This window comes from Mus caroli, unplaced genomic scaffold, assembly GCF_978045245.1.
Source record: "Mus caroli unplaced genomic scaffold, Mus_caroli_1 scaffold_8, whole genome shotgun sequence".
Classification (NCBI taxonomy): domain Eukaryota; kingdom Metazoa; phylum Chordata; class Mammalia; order Rodentia; family Muridae; genus Mus; species Mus caroli.
In genome coordinates this window covers 9,910,619-9,925,089 of record NW_028227263.1, presented here as the reverse complement: position 1 = coordinate 9,925,089, position 14,471 = coordinate 9,910,619, and the positions used below count along the sequence as shown (strand labels likewise).

General features: G+C 46.6%; 1 protein-coding gene across 4 annotated transcripts in view; it reads left to right on the top strand.

Annotated features, from left to right (window-relative positions):
• Ptpre (protein tyrosine phosphatase receptor type E) overlaps positions 1-11,374 on the top strand; it is a 149,866-nt gene extending 138,492 nt beyond the window's left edge. For all 4 annotated transcript variants that reach the window (XM_029479487.2, XM_021166288.3, XM_029479489.2 and 1 more), the window contains 4 exons: positions 3,368-3,493; positions 4,256-4,422; positions 6,733-6,868; positions 8,420-11,374. In XM_029479487.2, the coding sequence (XP_029335347.1) occupies positions 3,368-3,493; positions 4,256-4,422; positions 6,733-6,868; positions 8,420-8,494 (504 nt within the window). In that variant the 3' untranslated portion in view covers positions 8,495-11,374. The remainder of the gene's footprint in view (positions 1-3,367; positions 3,494-4,255; positions 4,423-6,732; positions 6,869-8,419) is intronic.
• The last annotated feature ends 3,097 nt before the right edge of the window (positions 11,375-14,471 follow it).

The window sequence follows — 14,471 nt, the reverse complement described above, 5'->3', positions numbered from 1 at the left end:
TTTCTTTGCTTTAAAAAACAAAACTTTATTGAGCTGCTTTTTTTTATCACCCAAAAGGCATCCCTAAATCCTTAGGATTTAATGTGTTCATAGTGCTGGGCAAATGTGTCTTCTGTCTAACTCCAAATCGTGCTCACCACCTCAAAACGAAATTCTGTTCCATTAGCAGTCCCCACATCCCCTCCCCTCCCGGCCCTAGACGGCCACTCACCAGCTTCCTGCCTCTGACTAGATTTTTCTGGACACTGGAGTAAATGTAGTTGCACAGCCTGTGTTGTTTCAGGAGTGAATCCCCATTTACCATCATGTCCTCAAGGCTCACCTGTTTGTAGTGTAAACTTGGAGTTTTTTCTTTTCCTTAACAACGTAGCGTATGTCAACAATGTATCTTAGTCATACCGCCCCCCAATCATCTCTCCCTCTTCCCTCAGGTACCTCGGAACGCGTCCCCCTCTCCTCTCCTTTCCTTTTTCCTTGTAACCCACTGAATCTTGACTAGTGCTGCCTGTGAGAATGTTGGCTGTTTTTCTTAGCTTGCTCTTGAGTGGGTCTAGAGCCAGTTCTGTGGCTGCAGTGAGTTCCTCGACTACAGTGGCCACAGCATGTCAGGAAGGCCCTCCTCCACATCTTCTGCCTCTTCTATTTCTGCCCCAGCTTTCCTGAGCCTTCGTGAGGCTGGGACGGGGCCAGAGATTGATAGAGATGTCCCATTTAGGGCTGAGCACTGGTTGCAGACTTTGTTCTTTTTGTTGTTGTTGTTCACATCATTCCATCGTGTGAATGGTTGTGCAATTTGCACTTCCCAGTCCACCAGCTGATGGACACTTGTGCTGTTTCCACTCTGCTGCTGTGGACATCTGTTTTTGTGCAGGAATAACTTCTGTGTTCCTCGACTACAGACCTACGAGTGAAATCACTTTCTTATGATCACTACTCCATAATATAAACTCCAAATCACAAACTTTGATGGTTCAATAATTTAAAGATTTTTTTAAATTATGCACTTGCAGGGAGGGGGTGCACAGGAGTGCAGCTGCACACGAAGACCAGAAGGAACCAGAGCTGGAGCTATAGGCAACTGACAATTGCCTGATATGGGTGCTGAGAACCAAATTCTGGTCCTCGGAAGAAAAGCAGTGCCTGCTCTTAGCCTCTGCTTCCCCACCCCTGTTCCAGTCCCAGTTTCAGCGTTCAGGGGCTCTGGTTTCTCCACATTCTTGACCACACTGCTGTTCTGTCCTCTTGACTAAAGCTCTATGAGTGGATAATGGCATTTGTTTTGTGTGGGGGGGGGGGCATTAAGCCCTTGGGACGAGGCAGCAGGAGAATTAGGGGATTTCTCTCAACCTCCTCTAAGAGGTAAGCTCAAGGTCAGGTTATAAAACGCCACAGGACTTGCAAACTTTATATGCCCCAATATAGGGGAATGCCAGGGCCAAAAGAATGGGAATGGGTGGGTAGGGAAGTGGGGGGCGCTATGGGGGACTTTTGGGATAGTATTGGAAATGTAATTGAGGAAAATATGTAATAAAAAAAATAAAATAAAACGCCACAGGGAGCACCTTTAAGTCATATGTATTTGTGGCTGGAGAAATGGTTCAGAGGTTAGGAGTGCGGGTGCTCCTCTAGAGGACCCGGGTTCAATTTCCAGCACCCACATGGCAGCTCACAACTGTCTGTATCTTCAGTTCCAGGGGATCCATGGCACGAGGCATGCAGATGGTACTCACACAACACACACACACACACACAGGCAAAATACCCATACACATAAAATAAATAAATCTGAAAAAAAAATCATATATTCATGGCTAAAGAAACAGTTACCTTATTTACTTGTGTTGCAACTTTATATAAAGATTTCCATTGTATGCAATCTTCTGGGATGTTGTTTTTCTAAACAGAATACTGGATTTGTTGTTTTTCTATGCTTATGTCTGTGATTGTGACTCAGCCTCCTTCCCACTGTATTCCTCTCCACAGAACACACATCCTGCATCCACTTCTTCAGTCCTTTTTCCACCCTTGTCCGTGGTGCCAATTCCATCCTGTTGTGTGATAAGCGCTGATGACAGGCTTCTGGCTGCCAGGGGTTAGCAGGTGCCAAGTAGACAAACTGTCAGATTGCAGAGTTTGTCCAAGAGTGAGGATTCCTGGTTGCTGTCCAAAGTAGTTTTTAAAGTGGATATCAGCAATGAAGAAGACATATTCATCGGTCTGCCCTATGTTTTAGGAGTGTCTAGAGTTCCCCAGGCACCCTGATGCTTCCTAAGAGGGTGTTCATTTAGCTTTCTGTGGCCTTGATTGGCATTTATCTCATTCCTACAAGGTGAAACATCACATTACATACCCATGGATGTCTTCTTTCTTGTATAAAAAGATTTCCCTTGCTCTTTACCTATTGCCTTTCTCACTGCTGTGGTAAAATACCACACAAGAGCAGCTTAAGGAAGGAAGGGTTTATTTTGGCTTGTGATTTTGAGAGTAAGTCTGTTGTGGCAGCCAGAGCACAGGGCATCTGGTCACATGGCATCAGCAGTCAAGAAGCAGACAGCTGGGCACATGTGATCTACTTGTTTCTTCCTGTTTGTTCAACTCCAGGACTCCAGCCCAAGGAATGGTATCACCGGTAGTCAAAGTATGTTTCTCTGTCAGTTGAATCTCTCTGGAAACCCTGAGAACAGTCTAGGTGTGTCTCTGAAGTGATTCTAAATCCCATCAATGTGTCAATCAAGATTAACCAACAAGCATCAAAGCGCCTGTTTTTCTACTGAGCTCTTTGTTTTCTTCTTGTTGCTTTAAGAGTTTCTTTACATATGGTGGATACTCATCCTGGGCTGTTTTCATATGGCTAGCATCTTACTGCAGTCAGCAGGCTCCATTTTACTCTTTGGATGATGGCTACTGATGAAGCAAAGAAATATCATTATTGCAGTCTGATATTTCTATCCTTTGCCTCAGGGACGCCCCAGTCTTTTATGCCTTCTTTTTTTTTTTTTTTTTTAGTAAGACTCAAAAAGTGTTCTTCAAAGTAAAAGAATATTCAAAGACAAGATTGCAATATAGGGTAGTGAGATTTGTTTACTGGCCCGATTCTAGGAGAGGCTGAGGCATTTATGTTAAGCTTGCATAGTGATTCTGAGATTCGATGTCATCTTCCAGTTCCATCCACTGAGTAAATCCTCCTTTCTTTCATGGATCAACATTTCAAATATCAGGGTCTTCCCAGACCTCTTCTATGCTCAATGGTCAGCAGATCTAGGATTTATATCCACGTTCACATAAGATTTTCTGGTCGTGTGAAATCACCCTACATCAACTCTACCCTAAGTGGCAACAACCAAACACTTTCCTTTTTTCCTCCTAGGATAAATGCTACCAGTATTGGCCAACGGAGGGCTCGGTGACTCACGGAGATATAACTATAGAGATAAAGAGCGACACCCTGTCTGAAGCCATCAGCGTACGAGACTTTCTGGTTACCTTCAAACAGGTACCATCACTGTGATCCCCCAAACTCTAGTGAGCCTGCAGAAGCGCCCCTTGGAATGTACTTACTTATATACCAAGGTGGGCCCTGAACTTGTCACCACCCATCCAAGTCCCAGGGAACCATGAGAGAGAGGCCAGTGGAGCATCTGGTGGTAGGCATCCTATGAATTCTGACTTCTGTGGCCATGTGCCTCCTGCTGGAGCATAAGATTGATAGCAAAGAGGTCATTTCCTGGGTCTTGCAATCCCTGGGGAGAGTGACCTTAGCTGGGGGTGGTGAAACAACAGATCTGAAGGAAGGTAGAGAGGCCTCCTGGACCCCTTCCAGAACCTCTCACTGTCCCGGTCCATACTGGGCCTTGACCTCTGACCACACAACGTCTGTGCCTTCTGGCTCAGTAAGAGATACAAGAGCTCATAAGCTTGACCAATTCTGAGCTGAAGATAGTCATTTCAGAAAGCTGTTACTTGTTCCCTCCGGGCCAGCAGTGGATTGCCTGAACCACTGGGCTTACCTATACCCCCTGATGGGAACTAAGGGCCTAACTTCCCAAGCAACGTGAGTCTTATCTGTGAATAAAGCCACCAAGACTCCTAAAAGGGCTGAGCTACAATGAATGGGGGTCCAGAAGGAAGCAGAGCCACTAGCCAGGCCCCTGGACTGTCTAGGAGGGGCTTCAAGACCCAGAAGGACCCATGGGCAAGGCAAGCAGATTCCTGGCAGGATGTGGGCAGTCTTTGGAGTCTCCTCTTTCATCTGCAGCCCCTGGCCCGCCAGGAAGAGCAGGTCCGCATGGTGAGACAATTCCATTTCCATGGCTGGCCTGAGGTTGGCATCCCCGCTGAGGGCAAAGGCATGATTGACCTGATCGCAGCAGTGCAGAAGCAGCAGCAGCAGACAGGCAACCATCCCATCACCGTGCACTGCAGGTGAGCCGCCCCTCCCCCACGGGGCCTTGGCCTGGGGCCACAGCAAAAGCGGGCCAGGGGTTTCTGGAGACCCACTCTGCAGCTAGGGAGAGCTCGATAGCGTCTCTCAGGGGATTGCTTACCTAGACTGGGTGTCATATTCCCTTTCACACACACACACACACACACAGACACACACAGATGGGCACAAGAGTCACTTCATTACCCATGATACAGAATGTACATACATCCAAGGAGGAGCCAGAGTAGACACAGGGGACAATATCCTGTTGAAGTCGCACAAACCTCCCAGGCAAAGCTCCTGAATGTCAGCTTAGCTGTGTTGACTGTGAAGGGCAGCTCTGACGCTGGCTGCCACTCCCCACATTGCCCACCCTCTCTCCTGGTTTTGGAAACATTCAATGCAGAACAACAAAAACACAGGATGGAATATGAGGACCTCACACAGACAGGTCTAGCCTGGAATCTCTGTGTGTGTGGTTATGAGATTACATAAATGTAACCCACAAAGGTCAGAGGTCAGGCTCAGGTGTCACTCCTCAGGTGTAAGCCATTCACTGGGTTCTATCTTTGTGGATGGAGCTGTGCTGGGTAGCCAGGGAGCTCCAGGGATCCTCCTGGTCTCCACTGTTCTGTCCCTGGGATTACGAGCACTCACTACCATGCCCGCTTTTAAAAGAAGTACCTGGGACTTGAAACTCAAGTCCTCGTGCATGCACAGCAAGTACTGTACCGACTGAGCCTTCTTCCCAGACCCCAGTCTGAAATCTCTACAGTAAACCCGAGCCAACACTCATGTGCCCAGTCAGCCTCAAGGGTAGAGACACGTTCCTGGTTTCCCTGGAGACAGCAACAACCAGGCTCATGGCAAGAAGCATGTGGAGAAAGTGAATGTATGACAAATGTACAGTTTCCCTCCATCCCTGGCTCTGCGGGTCCTGCCCTACACGATGTTACCTGCCTTGGCAGTCCTGTCCACAGCCTGGCGAGCAGCAGTTTAGAATGCTTAAAAGCATTCTAAGAAGCTTTTTTATTATAAATTCTTGGGTGAATCTCACTAGTTGCCGGAGCTGTGGCTGTTTCATTTCCTGAACATTTGACTCCCGCCTTGGGACACCCTTTATTTTTACCCACTATTCTATCCCTTGTGTCTAAGGAGCCTCGGTTTAACAAGAGAGATGGACGCTCTCCCTGTGTGGATAACCCACCTAGTGTAGTCCATGCTGGCCAGTAGGTGGCGCTCACACCTTGCTTTTCAGTCCTGGAAGCCTTTCCAGAGGTCCCTGAGAATGAACTAGAAAAAAGTTGAGCAGACTCGTTGTTCTGCAAAGCAGGAGATGAGTTCTGCAAGCCTGGGGCACCAGGTGGCAGTCATGGGGATGAACCATGACAATAGGCCCTCAACTTCAGAGTAGACCTATTCATAGAGATTCCAAGAGATCCAAGGACAGCTGTGCCCCTCCAGAGGATACTAGAAAAGGCTGGCCTCATGTCTCCTTTAGCCAATCCCAGCCCTCTTCTGTGAGGCTGAGATCAAGCCAAGTGCCATCTTCAGGAGAATCCACGATTCCTAGCAGAGAGCATCTTACTATACTATCCCTAACTGTAGCCTTGATGTGTCAATATCCCAAAATCCAGGCTTTGGCACTGGCCAGGGTCTCTTCTCCCTATACCTAAAAGAAAAGCTTGCATATCTGATGCATTGTAGGTAATGCTGAGCTGATGGTCAGTCAGGGAATCATACTATTTGTAGCCACTATGTCAAGGCACCTAAGTTGTCCCCGTCCGTTTCTAATATCCGTAGAGAAGGAAGCAGCTTTCTGCTTGCTGGATCTTGCTGTATTATGTATATAAGTGATCTTTTAAGCTACAGTCAAGGGGATTGGGAGATGGCTCAGTCAACATAGCATTTTGCTGTATGGCCGTCTTTATCCACATAAAAAGCCGGGTGCAGTAATGCAGGTCTGTAATCTTTGGTGCAAGTTAGGCACAGACAAACCAGTCCCTGGGGGCCTGGTAACCAACCAGTCTAGCCAAGACAGTGAGCTCTAGGTGCAGTGAAAGAGCCTATCAACAAGGAAAATGCAAAGCAATAAGGAAAGGCAACACACATAGACCTCTGGCCTCTACATGCACTCAGACACACGTACATGTACAGGCAGGCATACGGACATACACAGCACCACGCACAAAGACGCAGGCAGACATGGGTGCCTTTCAGCGACTGAGACTTCAGTTCTCCTCCCGGGGTTGGGGACTAAGTGCCCAGGTCTCCTCCCTATGTGTGTCTTGCTGGCTTTTCCTCCACAGCGCGGGAGCAGGGCGGACAGGTACATTCATAGCACTCAGTAACATTTTGGAACGAGTGAAAGCCGAGGGACTCCTCGATGTGTTTCAAGCTGTGAAGAGCTTAAGACTTCAGAGACCACACATGGTGCAAACCCTGGTAAGAATCTGATCAGCCTGATGTTCCAGAAGAGCCGAGAACTGTTTCATGTGTTTGATGTCCGTTTCATGAAAAGGAGCGCCTGGTGTAAGGGAAGGCTGGGAGGGTTCTTGTCCCAGAGTACCTGACCCAGCTGCAGGCGTTCACAGTAAAGCCCTCCCCTGGTCTTCAGGGGAGTCTTCCCAGCAAGACTCAAGAGGAGGAGCTCGTGCACAAATTGTATTTCCCTTTAAAAACGCGGTGACAAGAGTTCAAAAGCAGCCCTGAAGTTCAAAGCCCAGATGCTTGTTATTTTCTGTGTTCCACCGTGGCGCTTGGTCTGTTTGCCTTTGGAAGGTCTCCCTCAACCTCAAGGTTCCTTCAAGGGTCTTGTCTGGGGGGGGGGGTGTCTCCTAACATCCAATTGCTCTACATTTTCTCTGTCATTAGTCAGCGCACACTTCCTGGTTAGAGAGAGTCTGCATTGAATTCCAAAACATTTCATGTTGGAGGGGCAAGTGCAGTCTTAAAGGCTGAATCCCAGTTCCCAGAGCCTCCTAATGAGGACCTCTCTCCCACCTGCTCTGTCTCTACACACTCTTGACAGGTGACCTGACCCGTGTGCAAGGACAGGTGGGCTGTGGCTGTGACAATGGAAAGGCTCCCACGGGAACCTAAGACCTTTAGTCTTGTAAATCCTAATGGTGTCTATATTAATATGAAAGCATGTGATTTTCATCTGATTAACAAGTTATAAATTAGGCAGTGTGAGCTTTATTCTTCAGTATTAGAACCTTGGTAGTTTCTTTTTCTCCACTTCAGAAATAGTTTCCATCCAGGTGCGGTAGTACATGCCTATAATCCCAATACTTGGGAGGTAGAGGCCGGAAGATCAAGAGTTTGAGGTCATCCTAGGCTACAGTAGGAATTCAGGCTAGGATGAGCAATGTGAAACCCTCTTAAAGCAACAAACATCTCTCTCTCTCTCTCTCTCACTCACTCACACACACACACACACACACACACACACTAACGGGCCCAATGGCATGTATTTGTGATCCTTCACCTGGGAAATAGAGACAGGCTTCCTGGGCCTCACAAGCAGCCAGCCTAACCTACTTGGCAATTTCTGGGCCAAGTGAGAGATGCTGTCTCCAAAAATCAAGCAGACAGTGCCTGAGGAAGGGCACCTGAGGTTACCCTCTGTCCTCCACATGCAAGCCAACACATGTGTACCTGCACACATGCAAATGTGCACACAGGTATGCACACATACACACACACAAAATATTTCTCCATGTCAATATGAAAAGCAGGGTTGTTTCCAAAGACCATTCTGAAAACACACTAGTGTGAATCTGAAAATTGATGTTTTCTACATGGACAAACAGCTTGCCTAGAAGGCCCACTGTGTAACAGAAACTGATGTGTGGGAGGGAGCCCCGGACTTTGATGCATTAGCAGACTGACTGACAACTGGGCTTCTGGCGCATCTTCTGATTACATGCATCAGGTATGTGTGAAGCCGCTTAGCATTAATATATTATTAATACACTCTCGTTCTCTTTTCAGGAGCAATATGAATTCTGCTACAAAGTGGTACAAGATTTTATTGATATATTTTCTGATTATGCTAATTTCAAATGAAGATTCCTGCCTTAAAATATTTTTTAATTTAATGGTCAGTATATTTTGTAAAAAAAAAAAGAGAGATCATGTTAATTTATTTCCTAGTGGATATTAATATCCTTCCTAATTCCTTTGTATATATTTTGTTATGTTCTAAAGGCTACCTGCTGTAAGGTTATTAAATTGTAAATGCCCTTTTTAAAAATTGGAATAACATGTTAAGGTCAAATACTATCTGGAAAGATATATATTTCTGCTAACATCAGTCAGTATCTTAGTTCTATTAGATTCATGTTATGTGATGTCCCACATCAGGTGTCACATGGTGTCACACATCATGCATCTGTAAATGTAGTTCTTAACATGTCAAATGTGTTTGTGAGAAGACACTAACCCCCGAGACCCACTGTGGAGAAACCAGTAGAGGACTCCGGGTCAGAGCACATTTATTCTCCCCACCAACTGTGGCACCCAGGGCATCGGAATGTGGCAAACAGTGTACATGGGGGCTTTGGTAAAGTCCTGGGTCTCAGCCATGTGGTCCATCCTTACATTTGAAAGATCAGAGTGGAACCAGACACAGCAGTGCATCACTGTGCTGCTAGCATGTGAGAGGCTGAGGCATAAGGATTTGGTTCAGGCCAGGCCATGCCAGCTTGGGCTACAATGAGACTCTGTAACACAACAAACAACAAACACCCAGAGGGTTTTGAAACTCAAATCCAGGTCTCAGATGTACAAGGTGTAGATGGTGGTGACTTTCCTACGAGTTTTAAAAGGCATTTATTTATGAGAGGCTGTGTAGGCTTGATAAGGAGATGTGTTATACCAGGCCATCTATTCTCACAGACCTCCAGTACCCTCCAAACTGGCCATCAGAGCTGTGTTCCTGGAACCACTTGCTGCCTGTCTGCCTGTGTGCCTGGCTCAGAATCCACCCCATGGCCTGCCCACTGACACAGCTGCCTGTACTGACCCTAATTAGGCCTACAGGCTCAACCACAGCTGCTTCCTCCCTCCCACATTGAAATGAATTGTCTTACACACACACATACACACACACACGTACAAATGGTAGAATGGCCACAAACTGTTGCACTGTCAATTTGCTGACAGCCATTTCAGGATGTCAGATCTTCTTTGTAAAAAGTTAAGATGGTTTGTAAGAAAAGAATTCTTAAAAATCTAGATTTGTACAGTTTTTTTTTAATGTCCCACCTCTTGGTGTTTAATTTTTAAAAATGGGGGGGGGGCGAGATCCTAATCTAACTTACCTTTGGAGGAAAGGCTGCTGAGACCTCTGAGTTCAGGTGGCAGTGACAGGCGCACTGCCTGAGAGGGTAGGTTAGGAGGGAGAGGATGAATGTAGAAACACTGACTTCAATAAAAATTATCTCCCTATGGCATTTAGATACCTAGCAAATGAGCACAATGTAAAAAAAAAAAAAAAAGACATCTGGTCTAACTCATTGAAGGCTTTGAACACACAGTTTAGGAACTTTTTTTTTTAACTTTTTAAGAGAAATGAAAATACAAAGGCCTTATCTCCATGGAGGACTGATCATGCTCGCCTATTGCACAGTTTGTCCTTGTTCATGTACAAGGGACAACCCCAAGGTCTGTCACTGCTTCGTATAGGTGAACGGGTCACCACGCTTCTCTCAGGCCCCGCAGCTCTGAGTGTCCCATCCAGAGGCACAAGCTGGCATCCAGCATGCAGGGTGAAAGCAGACAGTGGCCACTGTCACCACCACCAGCTGCAGCCAGGGCTGGCTGCCTGTGCTTTGTGGGACCTCCCCTTCTCTGAGCAGCCGTGGAGCACAGGCAGAAGACGGAAGATGGAGGAGCTTTCCCTGGCCAGTGGTCTCATTTGTCTCCATCTTAGACCCAAGCTCAACGCCTTGCTGTAACTGAAGCGGGACAGAGGGCAGGAAGCCCACTAGAATTAAGGTGACCTCACATTGGTCCCAAGCCAAAGTTCGACCACGCACCTTGGCACCCCAACTTAGTTACTGGTCCTTAGACTCACAGGCATCTCTTGTATCAAGAAATGCCTTAGGGTAGATCTTTTCAGGATGTCTAGAAAAGTATTCTAATGAGTGTTTTTCCTCACCTTGGGGCTGCCCCAGGTTCTCCTGCAGGCAGAGACCCTGCCTGTTTCTAAACAGCTTGTCTCATTCCAGAGAAAAACAGAAGCCACGCTCCTGTGGGCACAGTTGGGGCAGCACTTGTACTTTGGAGGGGCCAATCCCTCTAGTCTCTTGACTAATGCCATAGCAAAATTCAGCCTCCCTAAGACACAGAGCCTCTGTGTACAAGGGGCCTCCTAAGGGGGAGGGGGGCGGTCTCAGCATCTTCTCTGTGTACCTGGCATGCCCTTTTCTTCTTCCTTCAAAGAAGCTCCGGTGTCTATGACAGCGACAACCTTCTTAGTTCTCTGTTGCATGCAGTTGTGCTCAATGCCAAACAGTCATCAGAGCTGAGCGTTCTGATCAGGTGCGTCCCTTGGTCACTGTGTGACTTGCTTTACTCTCTCTCTGTGGGCTGGATGAACGAGGAATGCACACCTGTGTTTTCCAAGGTAGTTTTATGTGTTTGTAAAAACCTTTTTAAATGAGCCGGATACCTGTGTTTCAGCATTTGGCCACGTTGTTGGTTTTTTTTTTTTTTTCATGTATATTTACTGATATATTTGTTTGTAACCAAGTCATGTTTAATTTATGTGCAATCTTTATAATATGTGTATGTGTCATGGTTCCAACTCTCTTATATTATTCCTTGATCACATTTATCGTTTGATCTCGCTCTGATTATGCCAGTGAATGTCGCTGAATTCTTGAGACATGTGAACTGCAAGATTGAAAACATCCGGAATCGAGAATAAACCTCTGACTACCAGCCTGTACCTGTGCGTCTATCATCCCATTTAAGTGTGTGTGTGTGTGTGTGTGTGCAGAAACATGTGGAGGCCATAGGGCAATGCTCAGTGTCAGCTTTAGGAATACTGCCCACCCTCTTTAAGAAAGGGATTTTCACTGGCCTGCAGCTGACCAACTAGGCAAGGCTGGCCAGCCAGTGAGCACCAGAGATTTCTTATCTGAACCCCCCAGTGCTAGGATTACAGAAGTGTGACACTATACCCATTTTCTTTCTGTGGATTTGGGAGACTGAACTTGGTCCTCATGCTCACAAGCCAAACACTTTACCAAACAAACTATCCCAATCCCGCTGGAGGCTTTTAAAATGTAGGTCTGAGCCGGGCGTGGTGGCGCATGCCTTTATTCCCAGCAATCGGGAGGCAGAGGCAGGCAGATTTCCGAGTTCAAGGCCAGCCTGGTCTACAAAGTGAGGTTCAAGACAGCCAGGGCTACACAGAGAAAACCTGTCTCGAAAAATAAATAAATAAATAAATAAAATAGAATAAAATAAAATGTAGGTCTGACTTGGCCCAGAAACAGCTTCTAAGGGGAGGTGAGCACTGGAGCCAGAGAGGCATTAGGTCTTAATGGTCTATGGTAGGCAGGTATCATACTAGAGGCACAGACGTTGACTACCAGTTCAAAGGGTTCATGTTCTGTCAGGGTCCAGGGAGGACTGAGCTGGAAAGAGAAATTAGCTGTGGTTAAGAGACCAGAATGACTGAGGTGGAATCTTTTGTATGATTCCTGGCCTGGAATTCCCCTGTTCAGGACATCATATAAAATCTAGTGCTGAGAGTTTAGTGTTCCAAGTCTTCCTTCTACCTTTTCAGTGGAGAAACCCCTCATGACCCAGCTTGGAAGTAGAGCTCCTCTGAAGATGAGAAGTAGCTTGACTTCAAGCACTGGCCAAAGGTTGCAGGAGCTACACGCAGTGTTCCATTCTGTTAATCTTAACTACCCTGGGATGGAGCACTGAGAACATCGTTCTATAGACCAGAAAACTGCCTGTTAAAGTGAAAAAGATTTGCCCCAATCACATTGCAATGATCAGGCAAGCTGAGATTACATGCTATTAAACTAAATCAGTTTAGTCAAGGGGAGGAAAATTGTATTTAGGATGCTGTAGTGGCATTCCTGGTTGTCAACTTGACTATATTTGGAATGAACTACAATCCAGAATTGGAAGGCTCACCAGTGACCCTAATCTGGGAGATAGAAGTTTCTGATCTGGATCTTGGTATGGAGATCTTGAGGCATAGTGGCTATGGATTCCAGAAGATTAAGACAGGGAGATCTCTGAGTTCAAGGTCATCTGGGATTAAAGGTGTGGTGCAACACACCTTTAATCTGGGCTACACCTTCTGCTGGAGACCATATAAGGACATTGGAAGAAGGGAGTCTGGCTCTCGCTCTTTCGCCTGCTTGCTTTGTGAAACTGAGTAACTGCTAGATCCTTGGACTTCCATTCACAGCTACTACTGAACCATTGTTGGGAATTGGACTACTGTAAGTCATCAGTAAATTCCTTTACTTTATAGAGACTCTCCCTAAGTTCTGTGAGAACCTGACTAATACAGATGCCAATTCTCACTGGTACCCAGATGCTGCTGACAACTGAGGACCTGCCGTCCCTAACCCGGGACAGTGGCTGCAGTGGAGAGGCCAGAAAGCTTCTTGGAGCTAAGTTCATCATTCTGATGAATACAACTGATGAAGTGCGGGCGGGGCTGGGGCAAGCTCCAGGCAGGGAAAACAGTCGTTGTTTATGAGAAGGGCAGGAGCAGATGACAACAAAACAGGAAGAGTCACAGATCTGGGAGGCAAAAAGTACAGCATTCCTTTCTTGGGAATCTCCTATCATGCTTTCTGCTGGGAAATCGACATTGCTAGGGACCATAGCTAAACACTTGAGAAATGGGTGGATATTTGTTACAATCAACCAACAAGTGGGTCTTTCTCAGATGTGCACACAGAGATAAATAGAGGATGTGTTCTAAGAATGTCTTGGCAATGGTATCAGCCTCAAATGAGCGTTTTAGGTTACATGGTGGCTGCATGTGTGTGCATATATACATACCAGGTGCACACATCAGCCCACACAAGCAGACATGTATGGAGGCTGATTTGGGACATCTTTCTACTGGATCCTCTTTGGCTAGGGTGGCTGGCTAGCAAGCCTCAGGCACCCATATACCTGACTTCATATCCCAATGCTGGGGTTGCAGACCCACGTTACCAGGCCCAGCTTGGACATAGGTTCTGCTAATCTGTTCCTGTCTTCTTGCCTGCATAGCAGCTGCTTCACAGAGCCGTCACATCTGTCCTAAGTGAGAAAACATGCTGACATGGCTCAGGCAGAATTTCCTATAACTGAGCAGGCTTTTCCCTCATCACCGAGTTCCATTCAATCAGCATGCAGTTGACTACAATTTCCCACATACGTGGGATATTTCTAATTCTACATCAGAGCAGTTCATAGCCAAGGCTCCTGTTACTTCACAGACTTTGACTTTAGGATTCAAGTCAATTAAGGGCACTTTCATGCCTCACACCCTCTAACAGGGAAAAAGGGCGCTCTTTTCCTGTGCCTTCTGCTCTACACAATCCCCTTTGCCAGCTCCACTGTCACCCAGCCTATGAAGCTTTTGTCCCCTTATTAATAACCAGTTGCCATTCCTTGATTACAGAATTCCTGAGGTAGATGAAATGGCAGAACTCCCAGACTCACCCAAAATGCTAAATCCCGGCCTTCACTCAGTTTCTCACCTGTGTACCCAGTGTTCTTCACCTGTATCTCAGACAGGAGATGGAGAAGTGAAGAGGTTAGGGCAATGGCTGACCAGGGCACACTCTAGGCTCTCTTCCAGCACCAGCAGATATGTTACTGCTGGAAAACAGAAAGGGGACTAGCAGGCAGAGTGAAAACCACAAAGTTGCAAATGCAAATGCGCAGTGGTTTCAAACAGAAAGGAGTCTGGGGTTAAAATGAGACTTGGAAGATAAGCATCTCATACCAGACGCTAGGACAGGAGACTGGAGTGGCCTTCTCCCCAACAGCAAAGGTTCCACAGGCA